Consider the following 20,777-nt stretch of genomic DNA (forward strand, 5'->3'; position numbering starts at 1 on the left):
TGGCTCAGCTGGTTGAGCATCCGACTCTTGATTTCGGCTCAGGTCACGATCTCACAGTCCGTGAGTTCAAGCCCGGTGCTGGGCTTGGCGCTATGCAGAGCCTGCTTGGGATTCTCTCTCTCCCCCTCTCTCTGCCCGTTCCTTGCTCTCTCTCAAAATAAATAAACATTTTAATGTAAATAAATAAAATAGGGGCACCTGGGTGGCTCAGTCGGTTGAGCATCTGACTTCGGCTTAGGGCATGATCTCATAGTTCATGGGTTCAAGCCCCACATCAGGCTCTGTGCTGACAGCTCGGAGCCTGGAGCCTGCTTCAGATACTGTATCTCCCTCTCTTTCTAGCCCTCTCCCACTCACACTCTGTCTCTCTCTCTCTCTCAAAAATTAATAAACGTTAAAAAAATTTTAATAAATAGATAAAATAAAAACTTCTTACATGCTATACCTGCTGATCACCAAAAGCCTAAGCTAAAAACAAAGATAACTATAGTAAATCTAGCTTTGTCTGGGACCCTACATATAGAATGGAGGAAGGGGATAAGGATTGGGACACTTCCTCTCTCTTCCTTAGTCATACATGAATTTCAAAAGCAAAGAAAAAACTGAGAAGTTGAGCATAAACGTCCCTTAAAATATAATCAGTGAAGCAGGGAACAGGGCTTCTCCAACAGGTCTCAAAATCTAAGACATCTAGGTGCTGTGAAATCTTCCTTAAGATAGCACACACCTAAAAAATAAGCAAAAGCTCTTTCCATTCAGAAAAATAAGGATTACCCTACTTTTCTACCATTCACTCCTCCTTTCTATAGAAGCCAATGATTTCCTCCACTCAATGCAAATAAAAAGAGTAATGCTAAAGAAATTCTCTATTTAAAAGGTAGGGAGAATAACACTTCCCTATCTTTTACAACATCTGCTGTACTTAGCAGGCTGTTGTAAAGACAAAATAAGGTTTGCATCAAAGTCCCTCATAAAGATATTTTTTAAATCAAGTTCAAAAGAACTAAATATCTCCGTGTTTCAAGAGTTCAATAAAGATTTTATTAAAGTTTCACATTTGCTTATTTTTTGCCTATAAAATTACTGAAAAATACTTAAAAATTAAAGCTAGAAATACTAGAGAGAGCAGAAACTAATACCAACACAGAGGTAACTGTCACAAAAAGATTTCTCATAAATACCATCCCAAATTTTTTTTAAGTAGGCTTCATGTCCAGCACAGAGCCCACCACGGCACTTAAACTCACAACCCTGAGATTGAGACCCGAGCTGAGAACGAGTCAGGCGCTAGGGATGCCTGGGTGGCTCAGGTGGTTAAGCATTGACTCTTGATACCAGCTCAAGTCAGGATCTCATGGTTCATGAGTTCAAGCCCCAAGTTGGGCTCTGCACTGTCAGGGCAGAGCCCTGCTTGGGATTCTCTCTCCCTCTCTCCCTGTCCCCCACCCCAGCATACATGCATGCACGCGTGTGCACTCTCTCTCAAAATACTCAAAATAGATAAACTTTAAAAAAATTCTTCAATTAAGAAAAAACAGATGCTTAACCAATTGAGCCACCCAGGCACCCCAATATCATCCCAAATTTTGTTAGTATTGATAAAATCTTAAAAGTACAAGCTAGACACTTCTCTCATTTCTTAATTAAAAAAAAGAAACCTATAGGGAACACACTCACTTTCTCTTTATGGATATTCTCCAACAGTTAAAAAAAACTTAGTAACACATACTGTATATAGATATTTGTCTTACCTATTAAAGATTTGATATTTTCTAAGATTAAATCACTAGTAATATTTCCAGATAAATCTTGCCCCAATTCAGCAATCAGCTTGGCATAACCTTCATTCTCTTCTCTTAACAAATTGAATTTTTGCTGCTTATAACTGAAATTAGATAAACATCATAAGGGGGATAAAATTAATTCAATTAAAAATTACTGTATTCTTCTCATTGAATTTTCTTATCTCTCTTATTTACAACAATCGTAAGAATGGTTGTTCAAAGTTTACTTCTTCATGTAGCTTTTAAAATAAAAATTAACAGTGGCTCACAAGAGACACCCCAATGTTAATCACACAGGGAAAACCAGTAACACAAAGAAAGAATACTGCTAATCTCAAGGAACAATAACATACCACTATTTCCATCACTAAGATGTACTACAGTGTATCCATAGTTGTAAATTATCTTATTGATAATAATAAAAGCACTATTATTTTAACTTCTAATATGGAGAAAAATTAACATTGGTTTCATACAGGTAAAGTTCACTGCTGACTCAATAATCATAGGCTATTTTTAAAAGGGAAAAACACAATACATGCTAACAGCAACAAAAAAAATCTTCAAACTGCCTTTAGAAACTTCTAGTATTCAAAAAGAGAACTAAGAAAACATACTCAGATACTTGATCTGCAACATAAAGATACATGTACTTACAAGAGCTTTGTCTTGATTTTAACTGACTTTTGATTGAACTGCTGTGATTGTTTAATAAGCCCTAATGATTCCAATGTTTCTGGATCCAGGCGTTCCTTTAGAACTGTGTCTGAAACTAAATACTGTATTAAAAAATATTAAAGGCCATTTATTCCTTAGCATTCCAATGTATATGCAATCTTAATGTATTCAAAATAATTTTTCCCAAACAAGAATATTAAAAAATCACATTAAACATATATCAACAACTTTTAATTTATAAAAAAAAATCTTGGAACTTCAATTTAACAAAAAGGATGACTCCCCAAATAGTGAAATATGTGACATATAGCTCTTTTAAAAACTCACTAAAAAATTACATGCGTGCTGTATACAGCCTACAAGTAAGAACTACAGATGAAATTCTGATTAAAGTTGAGTCTGTCAACTGAATTTTTCTTTAAGATTAATATAGCACTTCAGCCTTCTTTAGTTTCTACTGTTTAAGTCAAATTCTAGTACAGCAAAGACAAGGACACTCTTCCAGGTCTGAGTAATAGCATTTCTCCTCGGTTCTAAATTTATGAACACAAAATGGTTTACTAGACAATGATTATGACAAGTTCTTGAATTTATTATTTTTAAACTACCTCCATTCTTTTTCTCCTTGCCTAATAAAGAGTTTATGAAAAACTGTTCAGTTTAAAAGCTGTCCACATCATTTCTACTCACTTGATAGATGCTTACCTTTTTCCTTATTTAGAACTTTCTAGGTCATGAATATGACCAAAAGTTTAAAATATACAGATTGTTTAAGTGCTATGAAGCATCCATATTTCATAGAAATAATCAGCATGTCTAATTTTACAAAGCATTCGATTTCAAAATCCAAATCTCACCTTATAATGAATGAATAGCCAAGTGAGTGTCACTATCCTCCTCCATTAACATGATTAACTATGATTACAATTGTTCAACGTAAAAATCTAGAAAGGAAAGTATTTTTTTATAACTTACCAAACATGCTAATACCAATTGTGTAAAATAGTCTCTCTTGCTTTTTTCTTCTAAACAATTTGTCTCAATATCTATAATGATGGAAGAAAAAAAGACAAAAGTTTGATTTTTCTAGACTCTCTACAGCACTATAATAGGATACTTATTTTCTTTAAAACTAATTTTTAAACCCCTCTTTCTGAATTTGGAAAAAAATGTGTAAATATAGTAAGCATGAGCTGTCCTTCATATGCATATGAATGCTTAGGATTAATTTCTCCTCATGCTGGAGACTGACCCTGGGACCAATGGCATACCCATAAAACGGTAAGTTGATTACACAGGAACTACATGCTATGGCACTAGAAGCAACAAAACTTCCAAAAATTACTGTTCTCAAAAATGGAAATATTCAAGCAAATTTTAAATGACCACACATCAGAGATACTAAAGAACGATTGTTCCTTAGGTGGAAAGTTGGACTGGGTGAGAACAAAGATCCCTTCTAACACTAAAGATCCTCTTACTTGTGAAGATCAAACCCTTGACTCTGGCCACCTTGGTACCATGTACCACATTCTAACCAAGCTACCTGGCCATCAACTCTATGAAGAGACAGTATTAAAAGAATATTTTTAACATCTTATTTTGAATTACAATTTCTGGTCAGCAAATAAAAATTTATTCATGATTTTTATTTTCTTCCTACTGAAATATTTAAAAACTGAGACCCGAGTTTCAGTAAATTATTCAGAAAATTTGTCAATTTTATGATGTAGGAAATAAAACAATTAGCTTTTAATGCCAAGCATCAAAAAAAAAAAAAATTCAAGGAGGATTGACAGGATTACAAGGTTGATCTCAGGATTATTGCTTTAACTCAACTCATAATTTAGAAGAGGCACCAATTTTAGAGATGTAATAAAATTGTCTTCTAAGGGTTCTACAGTTCTATCCAGATGTCCTACCACTGCTTTGCTTCAGTTTACTTTCTATTGCCATCACTGAGATCAAAAGAGAAAGGAATTTATCATCAAACATATCCATTTTCCTGGCCCTTCTCCCCTTTCCCTTCTTCGACAATGCCATTTCCCAATATCCTGGCCACTGTAGCTAAGCACATGGTTAGCTCAAGTGTATTAAGAGAATTTCAGGGTGTAATTTATACAATGTAACTGTAATACAATCTCATCCTCTCAATAAGACTTTTAATCCATGTGGATCTCATCAATCCCTTCCAGGGACTCCTGGCTGCTTCCCTGTTGTCTGGTCTTCTGGTCCCTCCTCAACCTAGAACTTCAAGAATATTAATCTTGAGGGGTCAGGACTAAACTGGACCCATTCTTTTAACCAACATCTATCTACCAAGGCCCAAAAGTCCCTAAGATCTATCCGAAAAGTCCCTAAGATCAGAGCACCTGGGTAGCAGGTTCATTCTCTTCTTTTTTTTTTATAATTTTTTTTTTCAACATTTATTTATTTTTTGGGACAGAGAGAGACAGAGCATGAACGGAGGAGGGGCAGAGAGAGAGGGAGACACAGAATCGGAAACAGGCTCCAGGCTCTGAGCCATCAGCCCAGAGCCCGACGCGGGGCTCGAACTCACAGACCGCGAGATCGTGACCTGGCTGAAGTCGGACGCTTAACCGACTGCGCCACCCAGGCGCCCCAGGTTCATTCTCTTCAAGCCAAGTCTGCTCTCCTCTTAGCTACGTGACCTGATCAAAATACCTCTGCTGATCCACCTCAACAATCAACACAGGACTCTATTATCACAAGTATGTATGCCTTCCCTGTTTTCTTTATTCTTTTTGTCCTAACTTATGAAACTATTCTAATAAATTTATTCATTATCTTTGACTCATCAACCTTGAGTCAGTACTTGGTAAATTCTCTTTAATTTCCCCTATGATTTTACTAAAAAGCCCTCAGGCATTTCCAACTCTAGGCCCCAGGATCACCAACCCCCAATCCAGCTCAGAGATCCCATCAGTGCATCAAGTTACTTCAGACTTCCCCTTCCAGGTTAATATAGCTCTCAGGTTCCCTCATCCTTACATAATTAGTCTTTTAAAGAAGTTGCTATCTTAACCAGGAAAGTACAGCACTGATTTCTCTTATAACTGTTAAAATATTAGAAAGATAAAATGATGTAGTAAAAAGATTATGGTCTCTGGAATCAAAAACACCCAAGTTCAAACTCTGCCTTACTGGCTAAATAAAAGGCCTTGAAAAATCCCTTCTCTGAGCTTCAATTTTCTGATCTGTAAACCTACCTTACAGAAGTTGCTGTGAGGATTAAAATGAAATTAAATGCGTAACATAATACTTAGAACATAAAAGGTGCTCCAAAAATGGCATCTACATTATTACCGTTATCACTATCTTACAGGTAGCTTCCATTCTTACTCCTATTCCCCTAGTTTGGTCTAGGGTCATCCTTGGATCTTTTTTTTTTTCTGCTAAGGGTAGGGATGGGTGAGTGAGGGAACAGGTGAGTGAAATTCTCTAAGTTTGCCATTCTAATCTTGCTTGTAAAAACTGATAGGCTAGGGGTGCCTGGGTGGCTCAGTTACTTAAGCGTCCAACTTCGGCTCAGGTCATGATCTCACGGTTCGTGGGTTCAAGCCCCGTGTCGGGCTCTGTGCTGACAGCTCAGATTCTGTGCTGACAGCTCAGACAGTTCAGATTCTGTGTCCCCCTCTCTCTCTGCTCCTCCCCGACTCAGGTTCTATTTCTCTGTCTCTCAAAACTAAATAAACACTAAAAAAAAAAAAAAAATTGATAGGCTAAAAGAAATTTCCCAAGAGAAACCAAACAATCCTCATAAATTCATGTTATCAGTAAAAAGCAATGACTTGTAACAATAATTCATATTACTAAATAACTATGAAAGGAAAATATATCCTAATAGAATAAACCAATAAAGAAATCATTAGAATTTACTAGTAAGCTAACCTATGATCACCCAAAGAAAGACATAAAATATACTCCTGACACTATCAAGGAACAACAGCTTCCACAAAATGTTACCTACAAATCACTTTCAGTCCTACAAATTTATAGTAAAAAGCATTTTTTTAATTTTTTAAACTTGTCTCATGCTGTATTTATATGTAACATAATGTAATACCTTTACTGCCTGCTTTAAAAATTCAGCTTAAGAGGGTTTTTTGTTGTCGCTGGCATAAATCAATTCAATAGACAGTATGAACATATACTTTATGATCCAAACCAGGACAGTTTTAAGACTGAAATAAGGCACTATTAATTATGCCATGGAAAACAAGACAAAGTGGGACATATGGTCACCCTATCAGTGGTTTGCTCTTTTCATTTATCACTCACAGTCCACATACATTTTGACCTGTTCCTGACATTACTGCTGTTATGAAATCTTAAATATCCTGAAGGATCAAGCACCAGGCATTTAGATTTGTTGAGATCAAATTCCCAGATTCTCAGTAAGACATTTAAGTAACCTATCTATTCTAGGAATTAAGATTAATGAGCTAAATTAATTCACTCCAGCTTGACAAACTCTCAGAGGATATCTTATTTTAAAGTGAATACTATCATGTCTGCTAAAGGTTTCTATTAGATCAAAGTTCTAGAAAGCATAATACTGATGGAGAAAACTGTACTCAAAGTTATTTTAATTCAAATCTAAAATTAGAGAAATAAACTTATAATATATATTATTTTTTAAATCCATGCTTCCCATGGAGAGACACTACCTTTTGTTCTAAGTCAAAGAAATATTTCTTTTCCATCTTGCATAAATTCTTATTTATTCTGGAGAGAGAAATTGCTATTTCCAAAGCTGGTTTCTCATCCTCAAAACAAAAGTACTTTTAATTACTTTGGCTCTTCTTGCTCTTTCTAAAATTAAGAAGAATCAAAAGAGTATATATAATAGCAAAGTAAGTATCTCTTGAGTGTCCTAAGTTTGGGATTCTCACATTCATTGATAACCTGAAGTGAAGAAGATTAATCCTGTGGTTACTAAAATATGAATAATTCAGACTAAATGAACTTCAGAAAACTTTTTTTTTACTTGAAATGACTTAATTTAGCTCAATTTTATATAAACATACATTCCAAAAAACTCCCAACTATTTGAATTATAAACTAAAACCATCTAAAGTTAGTTTATAAACAGTGATTATACTCACATTTGACTTACAACACCACATTCTCTATAAAAGTAAAATAATACAATCTAGATTTGTAGAAACATTTGTTTGAAAGAAAGCATTTTATTTAACACAGTATATTAATTTACCAAACAGCACTTTTACAGGTGAAATAAAGGCTTAATACCTACCTAATATGCAGAATACATCAGCAAGAATGGAGGGCATATCCTCACGAAATTCCTAATTATAAAAATATAATTATTCACAGTAAATACATGAATAGCATACCAGCAAGTATGGCTTCAGAACAACACTCTTCAGTAAAACTTAAAACCTAACAAAACCCCAACACCACTCTGGTGACAAATAATAAAATTCTTCAAGTTTCATAATACAGAGAAAACAGAAAGAGGGAGACAACACTTGGAAAAAAAATGTTTAAATGTCTACAGTGTAATAACTTCATAAAAAACAGAAACCTAAGCAAGCACTTCAGGAAATATTAAAGAGCACAAATGAGTGACATTTTTCCAAAGAAATTCATGTTAGAAACCACTGGAATTTGGAGTACCTTATACCTACCTAAAACAAGACTGTTAAAAATGGTACATTTTTCATCTACAACTTTAAACGTTGTGCTCATGCCTGAATTAACACTGATCTAAGTGAAAGTCCTAGTAGTATCAGAACAGAAATCTAAATACAAAAACAATTACAAGCTGTCGTTCCAGAACTCAAGATTTTCTGAAGATGAAAATAATACCAAAAATCTATCTTTATTTTCTTTATGCACTGATGTTTGTAGCCTTTGAAAAAACCCAAAATTCTCCCCTCATTTCTGGATGAAAATTTCAACATTTATTCTAGATTTGTCTCCTGACTTTAGTAAGGATCATAGTTCAATCATTGCAATTAGTTTGCTAGCACTACAGCAACCCTTAAACTAGCCTTTTTCAGATACCAAAGGAAAAAAATATGATTCTAACGAAAAAACTGGCAGCTGTAAGAGACACGCAAGATATGCCTCCATGGCTAAGAAGATATGGGGCAGTGAGATACAAGACTATGAGAAAGCCATGGCAAAGATCCAGCTGCAAAAGTATATAGAAGGACTCAAAGGAAAGGGGAAGCTAAGTAAGAACAAAATACATATTAAATCTATTTCAGGGCACCTGGGTGGCTCAGTGGGTTGGGCATCCGACTTTGGCTCAGGTCATGATCTCACGATTTGTGAGTTTGAGCCCTGTGTCAGGCTCTGTGCTGACAGCTCAGAGCCTGGAGCCTGCTTCGGATTCTGTGTCTCCTTCTCTCTCTGCCCCACCCATGCTGACGCTCTGTTTCTGTCTCTCTCTCTCTCCCTCTACCAAAAATAAATAAACATCAAAAAAACTTTTTTTAATCCATTTGAACTATTCATTTTCAAATAATGGGAAAAAGTATTAGAATCAAATCCATAAATACACTAAACTCTATTCCAGTGGCCAATTTACAGAAGTAAATAACCTTAAATGCATACCAGACTTCAGTCTCAAAAGTTTAAGGGCTATGAACTTTCACTAAGTCTACTTGAATGCAAGTACTCAGGCTACTTAAAGACCAGAAATGAGGGAGCCAGACCAGAGTGTTCAACATGGAATATTAGTTGTTGAAGATACAGACTACTCCAATAGGAATTAATACTGCTGTAGTCAAATAGATACAGTTTAGGGATAAAAGAGAAACTCATACTGGGCCTCTACTGTATGTAGGTGGAAAAAATCCCACAGCTAAACATAGAAGTTCCTTAAGACTATCCTTGAAAAGCACAAAAAGCATACAAAGGAGATTACCTATCCTAACAGCAAAAGGCTACAGAAGCTTAAAACAACACAGGGGAAATTCATACTGGTATCAAGGAGCTCCAGGTCTTACCTCATTGGAACTTATTATGAAAGCTCTTCTCAACTGGGTAAGTAATTTATTTATACAAGGTTAAAACCAAGCCTAATAATAACAGAATAATACACTGCACTTAAGTGAAGAAACTTAACTACTGGTTTACAATAATTAACACCCTTAACAATTTGAAAGCTCATCATACAATTCAAATACCAAACACCCATGAAAAGTATCTGGTCTGAATCTAACTTAAATTCTCTAATAAATGAAAGAGTGAAATAATAATCACGTTAAAAAGGTTAGAAAAAAAATCTAGTTATTCATATTTTCTAACACAGCAAACACATGAAAACTGGCATCAAGTGAGCATTAGTTAGAACTATGTAGGGGCACCTGGGTGGCTCAGTCGGTTGAGCGTCCGACTCCGGCTCAGGTCATGATCTCGCGGTCTGTGAGTTCAAGCCCCGCGTCGGGCTCTGTGCCACCAGCTCAGGCCTGGAGCATGTTTCAGATTCTGTGTCTCCCTCTCTCTCTGACCCTCCCCCATTCATACTCTGTCTCTATCTCAAAAAAATTAATAAACATTAAGAAAAAAAAAAGAACTATGCAACCTCAATGTAAAATAATTTAGGGGTGCCCGGGTGGCTCAGTAACCGACTCTTGATTTCAGCTCAGGTCACAATCTTCCAGTCGTGAGATCAAGCCCCTCATCAGCTCCAAGCTGGGCATGAAGCCTGCTTAAGATATTCCTCCCTCTCTCTCTCTCTCACTCTCTTCTCCCTCCCCCTCCCACCCCTCCCCACATTCGATCTGTCTCTCTCTAAAAATAATTTTAATCCTCAAATTTTAAAAATATATTTAATATCTAAACATAACCACAAACAAAAGAAAATGCTTTGCTATGCTATATTGGGAGAAAAATATTCTAGCCAAATTATTTTTATAGTAGCATTTTTAATTAGGTATACCTTGATTTCATTATAATGCAGGATTTTTTTTTTTGCCCTCCCAGCTAACCTAACATTTTCTGCTGTACTCACAACGAGACAAAAAGATTAAAATATCTTTAGTTCCGCCTAGCAACAACGGCTTACCAATACTGCCTTAAAACATTACTATAATTTTGAATGAAATGAAACGCAAGTTTTACACTTTAGAGATCTTTGTATCAAAAGCAAAATACGTGGGGCGCCTGGGTGGCTCAGTCAGTTAAGTGTCCAACTTTGGCTCAGGTCATCATCTCACAGTCCGTGAGTTCCAGCCCCACGTCGGGCTCTATGCTGACAGCTCAGAGCCTGGAGCCTGCTTTAGATTCTGTGTCCCTCTCTTGTTCTGCCCTTCCCCCACTCGTGCTCTGTCTCCCAAGAATAAACATTAAAAAAAATTTTTTTTAAAAACAAATATGTAATAATTATTAAAATAGAAAACATATGTATATATACTTACACTAATGTCATTAAGAACATTAGATGCCTGTTCATGCTTTAGATTTCCTTTAATGACATGGTATGATAACTCATAAAGAGCTTGCTGGAAATCTGTTGAACATAAAAGAAGGAATGTGAGAACACAATCTCTGGAACATAAAAGACCCTCTGAGGGAAGACTTCTATATTTCCTACTTCTCAGAATTATAAGTATCAATAATGATGAGAAAATACACTTTTGATGCTTTTCTCTAGCATGTTTTTTTCCTTTTACTTTCACAAAAACACAATACTAAAAGTAGAAAAAAGTTAACCTGGACTCCACTACAGTAACTACTGCTTTAAACATTTCCTTCCCATCTTTTTCTACATGTCTACATATTTTACATATTTGCATCCACAGTGCACATCATGTGGTATTCTGATTCCCCCATAAACACTTTTTAAAGTATTTTCTCATGCTACCAAAGTCTCCAAAATTATTTTTAAGGACAGCATTGAACTCCAGCAAGTGGATATAAACTAAATTAACCATTTATTTCACCAGCAAATTTCACAGATTTTTCTAAATATATTCAGATTATAGGCAATTCAATCTCAGAGCAACAGGTAAAGAATAATAGTTAATATAAAATTAAGTTCTATCCATATCCTACTGTCAGAGAAATTTCTACCCAAATCTAGATCTTTTCTCCTCTATTTTCATCAGAATTCAAACTTAAATAATTACATATGTACATACATAAAATGGCAGTCTAACGAGAACTGTCAACCACAAGTAGTCTCATTTGCTATTACCATAGCCTCCTTTCCTGGAGGAGGAATTTGGGGGTCAGGGGGAGTTAGTGGTCAGGTGAATACCTCTTTCTAACCATATTTTTCTTTAGTCCTATACACTGAAAACTTTACCTCCTTTCTCCCATTCAAAGTAGAAAAACAGGGGCATCTGGATGGCTCAGTCGGTTAAGCATCCGACTTTTGGTTTCACCTCAGGTCATGATCTCCTGGTCTGTGGGTTCGAGCCCTGCATCAGGCTCCATGCTGACAGTGTGGAGAATGCTCAGGATTCTCTCCCTCTCCGCCCTCCCCCCGCTCCTCCTGCATGTGCACGCGCACACTCTCTCTCAAAATAAACAAACTTTTTTAAAAAGTAGAAAAACAATTGTATGGTGACAAATGGTAACTATGCTTGTGGTGAGAACAGCATAATGTATAGAGTCAGAGTTGTTGAATGACTATGTTGTACACCTGAAATTAATGTAACATTATGTGTCAACTACAAAAATTGAAAAAAGTAGAAAAACAAGAAGCTCTAAAAAACCGTTGTAAAGTAAAGTCAATTTATAATCCCCTTTTGAAGGGAATCAAAAATCTTTCAGGGCAAAATAGCAAGTAAACCATCAAATATTTAAAAATCTTCTCCCTTGGTTTTTCCTAGTCACAAAAAAGGAAGAGTATAGAAATCAAAACTTATATCGATACCCCTTTAAACAACTTTATTTATTTGCAATTTTATTAATTTATAATTATTTTACAATGAAATCAATTTGTCCATTATTTGCTAAAGAAATATAGCCAGAGTATCCCAATTCCTTATGAAGAATTCATTATTAAACATGGTCGAGCACCTTTTTCATAAATATGCCTTCATTATACTTATGATAAACTATACACAAGCCAAAATGCAAAGGAAAAAAATTTCTATTTGTTAGTATGGTAGAAATATGAGGTCAATTTCATGCTTTCAATTTCCAATAAAATGCTTTTGTAACAAATAATATTCATTTAAAGTTATCCAGAGGCACTTGGGTATACATGTTGGGTATAGAGATTACTTAAAAATAAAATCTTGGGAGCCTGGGTGGCTCAGTAACTTAAGCATCCGACTTCGGCTCAGGTTATGATCTCAGTTCGGAGTTCGAGCCCCACGCCAATCTCTGTGCTGACTGCTCGGACCCTGGAGCCTGCTTTGGATTCTGTATCTCCTGGTCTCTCTGCCCCTCCACTGCTCGTGTGCACGTGCACTCTCTCTCCAAAATAATAAACATTAAAAAATTTAGTAATAATAAAATAAATAATAAAGTCTTAAAAAAAAAAAGGTACAGGCAGGGGCACCCAGTTGGCTCAGCTGGTAAAGCATGCAACTCTTGATCTTGGGGTTGTGAGTTCATGCCCCACGATGGGTGTAGAGATTACTTAAAAATAAAATCTGAGTGGCTCAGTCGGTTAAGTGTCCGACCTAGGCTCAGGTCATGATCTCATAGTTCATGGGTTCAAGCCCCTCATAGGGCTCTGTGCTGACAGCTTGGAGCCTGAAGCCTGGCTTGGGATTCTGTCTCCCTCTCCCTCTGCCCCTCCCCTGCTTACGCTCTCTCTCAGTCTCTCAAAAATAAATAAATGTTAAGAAAAAAAATTTTTAATAAAAAAATATTTTAAAAAATTCAAAATAAAAAAAGTTATTCAGATAACTTAAAAAACAAAAAAGCAGTCACTCTTAGAAGGACAAGTTGAGCATCATAAACTAAATTCCCAGAAGAATATGGGTTCATTAGGGGCTGAGGGAATACTAATCTTATTCAGAGAAGGAGATTAGAGAACATATAGCCCAGGTCATTTTGCTGACATCAAGTGACATAAAACAATCACAATGTCATCCACAAAATAGCGAAGACAGTCCTCAATTCACATGTTTTTAAATACCCATTGAAGTGGTTAGGAAAGTCTATCGTATTTTAGCCAGAGAAACAAGAAGCGGTAGTGTAAGATTACCAAGGCTAACCCCACAAAATCCTGTAAATTCTATACTAACGTTGAAAACCATTACATTTACAATGTGGAGGAAAACCTAACAAACATTATTATACACAAAAATAAAGATTTTATCCTAACGCCAACATTTCAGAAAAAGCAGGGTTGTTTTTTTTTTAAGTTTATTTACTTATTTCTTTAGTATTCTCTGCGCCCAACGTGGGGCTCGAATTCACGACCTGGCGATCAAGAACCACATGCTCTTCCGACTGAGCCAGCCAGGTACCCCTCAGAAAATTAGTTTTAAGGATAGCCAAAAGTAAAGGGGACGTCTAGAGATTCTTAGATATTCTCTGTGGGATTTAGAACATTGAAGACGCTAGTTCTTGGTTCTGTCAGGACGATTCATGTTTATCAGCCATCATTACAATATCATTATACTAGGGGGAAGGGACTTACAAAAAGGAGAAGTAGTCTGTGCAAGGGAAACTGCCTCCCTTAAATTCAAAGGAAGGGCAGAAAGGGAAAGGGCTGAGGGAACACCACCCAAACGCAATCCCCCTGACAGATTAAATGAAATTCTGAAGAAGTAACATTCAGCTAGTTTCCTGCATAGACTACCAACTGAGGCCTTTAGACCAAAGCCTGATTGGTGGCAGAGACTGGCCAAAGAATGTACATATTGAGGAAGCATGCAAGGGCAGGTGAAAGAGAGCACTGGCAATTCAGCCAATGAGGCCACACTCATAACTGTTTTTGGTTTCATATGTGAATCAGAACAACGGTACAAATTAACAATAATCTGATATTTATTAAAGATCCATACAGTCCCATTTAAAACTGAAGAGTAATCATTCTGTGTTACACTATTTATAGTTTTTCTGAGAATTCTTTCTCTTATTCTACCCACATAAGATTTTAATCATAAACAAGACAGACATTAACTGAGAAGTTATAAACTTGTTTTAAACATAGGGAAGCCTGGGTGGCTCAGTCGGTTAGGCATCTGACTCTTGATCTTGGCTCGGGTCATGATCTCACAGTTCATGAGTTCAAGCCCCACACTGGGCTCTGTGCTGAGGGCGTGAAACCTGCTTTGGGATTCTGTCTCTCCTTCTCTCTGCCCCTCACCCGCTTGTTCGTTCTCTCTCTCTCTCTCTCTCTCTCTCTCTCTCTCTCTCTCTCTCTGTCTCTCTCAAAATAAATAAACAAACCTAAAAAAAACATAAGGAAGAAAAAAAGTTAAGTACCCAAGTGCTTTTAGAAAGGATTTTTTTTTTTTTTTTACTTTCTTACATTTCTGGCAGTCAACTAATTTGTTCAAAAGAAAAGGCATTATAGCAACCTCAGAAATCTTTATAAATGATCATGCAACTTTATAAGCAGGATAAATTGGAAAATAAGTGGGGATGTGGGCTAGGAATGTTAAGTGTTAAAATAGGTCTTACCCAAATGACAGGAAAAGCAATGGCTAATTCATTTGTTTAAAAAAATGCTTTCCACTAGCAAAATACAAGCATTCTTTAAAAAATATACACTCTCATATTAAGATAATATTTAATTTTTGATAAAACAAAAATAAATCTATAAACATGGCTTTTGTCTTTTCACAGACATAATTTATATAACTGTAATTAATTTTATTCATTCTTTACTTAAAATAAATTATTGATTATAAATTATTTTTTCCAGATTGAAAAAATGTTACAGGTTCTACCCTCAGTGAAAGCTACATATGAAAATGCTTTAAACTTACTAGACATAACTGCTTTTGTTTTTGCCTCTCCTTTTCTAAATCTAATGCCTGATTTTAAATTAATAAATGTTAAAATAAATTGTAAAATCCTTTAAAATTTACATCCTGTTTAATTTTACTTAATAAATCATACTTGTGATATGCAGTAAACAACTCCTTTGCTTTTAATGTTTTCCATGACAACTGTCTTTAATAAGATCCCTAGATACCACCTAAACATAACCAGCTTTAGTAAAAACACAACCTCAGTTTCTGGAAATTTCCTAGTGCAAACAAGATCAGAATAGTTTTTCCAGGCTAGCTTTTCTCTTCTGTTTATGACTGATAACTAGCCTCTGTAATTTTTAATACAGCTACCAACTGCTGATATTTAGCTAATCATGTCACAATTATAAAAGCCAACATATGACGATTATGCAGATCAAATAACATCCATACAGAGATATATAGTCTTACCATAACTATAGTTTTAATCCTAACTGTAATATATTCACATAAAAGTTTTATATAATATGAACTATATCTCAAACCTTTTGTTTTTAATTCATAACAATTTAACAGAAAACAGGACATCTATTAATGTTGACCAGACCAAAAATAATAGCTATGATACTTTTAAAAGTCTTACCTCTGTAAGTTGAACTATCATGGCTTTTATTTTCACTGAGGATCCGGCATAAATGCAAACTAGAATAAAACAGAAATAATATGTATTAATTTCCAATCCTAATATAGATGATCCTTATAGAGTATATTATATCAACTAAAAATATTTGGAAACGTATAAGATATGTTTAGATCCATTAGTTTATAATGAGAATAAAACAAACCTAAAAACCCTAATTGGTCAGAACTGGAGGATGCTAGTGAATCAATTCATTATTTTTGAAAAGTGGTAAATAAAAGAATAAAAATCAAGCACTTACTCTGTTTTTCACATATGAACCTGTAGTTGATAAGAAATATCTCTGTACTGAAGTATTTCAGCTAATAAAGAAGGAATGACAGAAGAACATAACCATTTTAAGATTCCTAATAAATTGAAGGATCTAAGTCAGCATCTATCAAGAACTGTTTACATCACAAGAGACAATCAAACATTATGTGTATCCTGATCCTGATTTTGAAAGAATACACCAAGCCACCTATGAAGTTGTCTTTAAAAAAAAAAAAAAAAAAAAAAAAAAAGCCATGAACCTAAATTCAGACTGTGGAAAACTCTACAGACAATGCCCCAGTCCCTTCAATAAATACACTGCAAGGAAAAATTAAAGATGCTAGGGAATCCTCAAGGTAAAAAAAAGGCTTAAGAGATGTATCAATCACAATGTTTGGACCCTATCTCAAACAAGTATTTTTTTAAATTAACATTTGAGTCAATTGGAATATTTTATAAAGATCTTATAAATTCTATAAAAAGTTATCTTTAAAAGATAATGCTGAAATATTCACAGATGTAACGGTATTTACTTCAGTAGAATGGGAAAACAGGTGGGGTTTTAGATGAAACAAGACCAGCCAGCAGTTGAGAACTACTGAATCTGATTGATGATTTCATTGGTATTCTACTTTCTCATCTGTTTGAGATTTGTTGTTTCCAATAATAAAGTTTAAAAACAAAAAAACCTGAAAATTGAAAAAATACTTGTATTTTAAAAACCTGTTCATTAGATTCATTTAAATGTTGCAAAGAAGGATAGATACATAGAATACAGTGAAAAGGGATAAGCTTAATTGGAATTCCAGAAAGAGAGAACAAGGGCAAAAGCAGTATTTGAAGAAATAATAGCCAAGAATTCAGTTTTCTAGAACCTAAGTGAAATCCACAACTGGGCATACCATAGTAAAGCTAGAGAAAATCAAAGACAAAATCATTTAAGAACTGGGGGGGGGGGGGGTACTATCTTCAGGACTTCTCAACGAGAGCGTGGAAAGATACATCCAAAGTGCTGAAACAAAGTACCTGCCCACCTAAAAATTCTATACTCAAAAAACATAGTTCCAAGAAAAGACAAAATAATGACTGAAGTTCAGACAAACAATAACTGAGTTCACACACTAAAATAAATACTTAAGGACATTTCTTAGGCAGGATAAAATTATTAGAGAGAACTTTAGAGTTACAACAAGAAATGAGGAAAAAGTGGCAGGTACATGGGTAATTCTAAATGAATATTAACTGATAGTTAATAATAGGGTCCTGTGATATTTAAACATGTGCAGTATTAAATATCTAGGTAAATGGAAAAATAATATTGAAATCCCTCAAAAGTAATGTGAGTTTATCCCAAATGCACAAAGTTGGTTCAAATTAATTCACCACATCAAACTGACTTTTAAAAATCATGAGTTAACAGATGCATAAAAGACACTTGGCAAAATTCAACATTCATTCACTAGGTTTTTTTAAACTGTATTTCTTCATGGCGGGGGGGGGGGGGGGGGGGGGGGGGTGGGGGGAGAAAGAGAGGGGAGAGAGAGAGAATCCCAAGCAGGCTCCAAGTTGTGAACAAGGAGGAGCCTGACGACACAGGGCTTAATCCCACAAATGGTGAGATCACAACCTGAGCTGAAATCAAGAACCGGACAATAAAACAACAGAGCCACCCAGGTGCCCCACACTAGTTTTTTAAAAAGATTCAAAAATAGGGATAGAAGGGAACAGTTATAATATGGTAACACAGCAGCTCTCACAGTGTGGTTCACGAATCCCTAATCCCCAAGACACTTACTAGAGTTCTGCAAGGTCAAAACCATATTCATAATAATACTAAGACATCATTTCCCCTCTTTGCGGTATTAACATTTGCACTAACGGTTCAAAATAAAAGGAAGGAAAGACTGCTGGCACCTTAGCACGTATCAAAGGCACTTGCATCAAATTGCCTCACTGATTCTTCGTGATCAAGAGATCAAAGGAAAGCATAAAGCCAGTCCCATGTAAGATGTCACTAAACTGTTTCATTTTATTTTTCATGACCATTCACAAAACAAGAGCTGGTTTCATTTCACTTAAAAAGGTACTTAATTGGAGTGGCATCAGCAAGATGGCAGAACAGGAAGCCCCAGGCCTTCCTTCCTCCCAGAGAGGATAAAAATTATAGAAACACCAACTCAACAACAATATACATGCCAAGTCCCTTTATGAGAAATTCAGAAACCACTTAAGAGGCTCCAGGTGAGCACTAAAACAACTGCATCAAAGCCAGCAATAAAATTCATGTCACCCTTTCACCATTGTCCCTCCTCCTGGCACAGCACCACACAACTGGAAAAAAAAACTCCCAGCTCCCGAATTCTCCCTGGGGAGGGAAAGAGAAGACTGGACTTTACATCTAACATTCTGACTTGGGGTGGGGGCTGCTGCCAGAGAGACTAGTTTCTTTCCGTAACACCAGAAGCACAGAAGGACCTGGCGTACTCTAGGTGCCCGAGACCTGCTGACAACAAAAAACAGCTGGGTGGTGAGCTGCAGATCCAGAGAATCCACAGTACAGCAAACAGAAACCAAAACAGCTCAGCAACCTCTCCCTCAGGGGACAAAGAGAAGACTGGAGCATGTGCCCAACGTTCCAGCTTTTGGGTGGACTGCCTGAAGGACTTCTGTTTAGCCTGACCTAGGGCACTGACAGTACCCAACATACTCTAGCCGCCTGGGGGGCCACTAAAAACAAAAAAGAGCTGGATGGTATGCTGCCACTGCACAGGACAACAGATGGACACCAAAGGAGTCCAAGCAAATGAGTACAAGCTTCTGGAAAAAACTGGAAAATACCTTTAATATGGAATCTATACACATAAGTCCAAAAGACATATCCACAGAGAAGGTTTGAGAAGCCCCCAGATGATCCAATAGCCAGGATGATTGGTTAAGGCCTTTCCCTGTACTATGCCAATCCATAAACACTGGAAGAAAAGAGTGTTTTTTCAAATACAGTCATACAAGCACAAAACTAAAAGGATGTAAAGAAACAGGGAAAATGGCCCAATAAAAGGAACAAGTCTCCAAAAACTGACCCTGAAGAATTAGAGGTGTATGAGTTACCTGATGAAGAATTTAAAATAACTATCATAAAGATGCTCAATGAGTTCAGGAAAATGATGCATGAATAAAATGAGATCTTCAACAAAAGGATACAAAATATTTAAAAACAACCAAACAAAAAGATCAGTGGCTGCCAGGGGTTGCAGACAGCCAGAGATGAACAGGCAGACACAGAGGATATTTAGGAAAGTAGAAATACCCTGATACCCTAATGGAGGACACATGTCATTATACATTTATACAAACCCTTAGAATGTACAACACCAAGAGTGAAGCCAAAGGTAAACTATGAACTTTGGGTGATTGTGATGTGTTGATATAGATGCATCAATTGTAACAAAGGTACCACTCCGGTGGAGAATGTTGAAAATAAGGCAGATAGCTATGCACGTGGGGACAAGGGGTAAATGCGAAATTTCTGTACCTTCCTCTCATTTTTTCTGTAAATCTAAAATTGCTGCAAAAAAATTAATTCTTAAAAAAAATAAAACATAAGGTGCCTGGGTGGTTCAGTAGGTTGAGCGTCCGACTTCGGCTCAGGTCATGATCTCACAGTTCACGGGTTCGAGACCCACATCAGGCTCCGTGCTGACCGCTTGCTCAGAGCCTGGAGCCTGCTTCGGATTCTGTGTCTCCTTCTCTCTCTGCCCCTCTCCCGCTCACGCTTTGTCTCACTGTTTCTCAAAAATAAATAAATGTAAAAAATAAAATAAGTATTAGGGAGGATGTAGAAAAACTAGAACCCTTGTGCATTGTTGCTGGGAATGTAAAATGGTACAGCCACTATGAGAAATAGTATGGAAGTTCCTCAAAAAATTAAAAATAGAATTATAATCCAGCCATCCCACTTCTGGGTATTTATTCACAAGAACTGAAATCAGGATTTCAAAAAGGTATTTCTGAGGGGCACCTGGCTGGCTCATGGGGTAGAGTGTGCAACTCTTGATCTTAGAGTCCTGAGTTCAAGCCCCAAGTTGAGCGTGGAGCCTACTTAAAAAAAAAAATAAAAAAAAAATAAAAAAAGAGGTATTGCACTCCCATGTTCACTGCAGCATTATTCACAATAGCCAAAAAGTAGAAATAACCTACATGTACATCAACAGATGAACATATAAGGAAAATGTGGCATATACATACAAATAAATATTATTCAGCTGTAAGAAGGAATTCCTGTCATATATTGCAACATACATGAGCCTTGAGGGCAGTATGCAAAGTGAAATAAGTCAGTCACAGAAGCATAAATATTGCACAATTCCACTTATATGAGATGTATCTAAGGGAATCAAACTCACAGAAGCAAAAAATATAATTTCAGTGTTTGCCAGGGACTACAGGGAAAGACAAATGGGGAGTTGCTATTCAATG

General features: G+C 36.1%; 1 protein-coding gene across 13 annotated transcripts in view; it reads right to left on the reverse strand.

Moving 5' to 3' along the window:
- Positions 1-20,777, reverse strand: part of THOC2 (THO complex 2) — a 113,542-nt gene that overhangs the window by 82,635 nt on the left and 10,130 nt on the right. For all 13 annotated transcript variants that reach the window (XM_043570500.1, XM_043570497.1, XM_043570496.1 and 10 more), the window contains exons 2-7: positions 15,993-16,051; positions 10,880-10,971; positions 7,744-7,795; positions 3,438-3,508; positions 2,442-2,563; positions 1,752-1,885 (exon numbers count right to left, since the gene is read on the reverse strand). In XM_043570500.1, the coding sequence (XP_043426435.1) occupies positions 1,752-1,885; positions 2,442-2,563; positions 3,438-3,508; positions 7,744-7,795; positions 10,880-10,971; positions 15,993-16,051 (530 nt within the window). The remainder of the gene's footprint in view (positions 1-1,751; positions 1,886-2,441; positions 2,564-3,437; positions 3,509-7,743; positions 7,796-10,879; positions 10,972-15,992; positions 16,052-20,777) is intronic.

Source organism: Prionailurus bengalensis, chromosome X, assembly GCF_016509475.1.
Source record: "Prionailurus bengalensis isolate Pbe53 chromosome X, Fcat_Pben_1.1_paternal_pri, whole genome shotgun sequence".
NCBI classification, from domain to species: domain Eukaryota; kingdom Metazoa; phylum Chordata; class Mammalia; order Carnivora; family Felidae; genus Prionailurus; species Prionailurus bengalensis.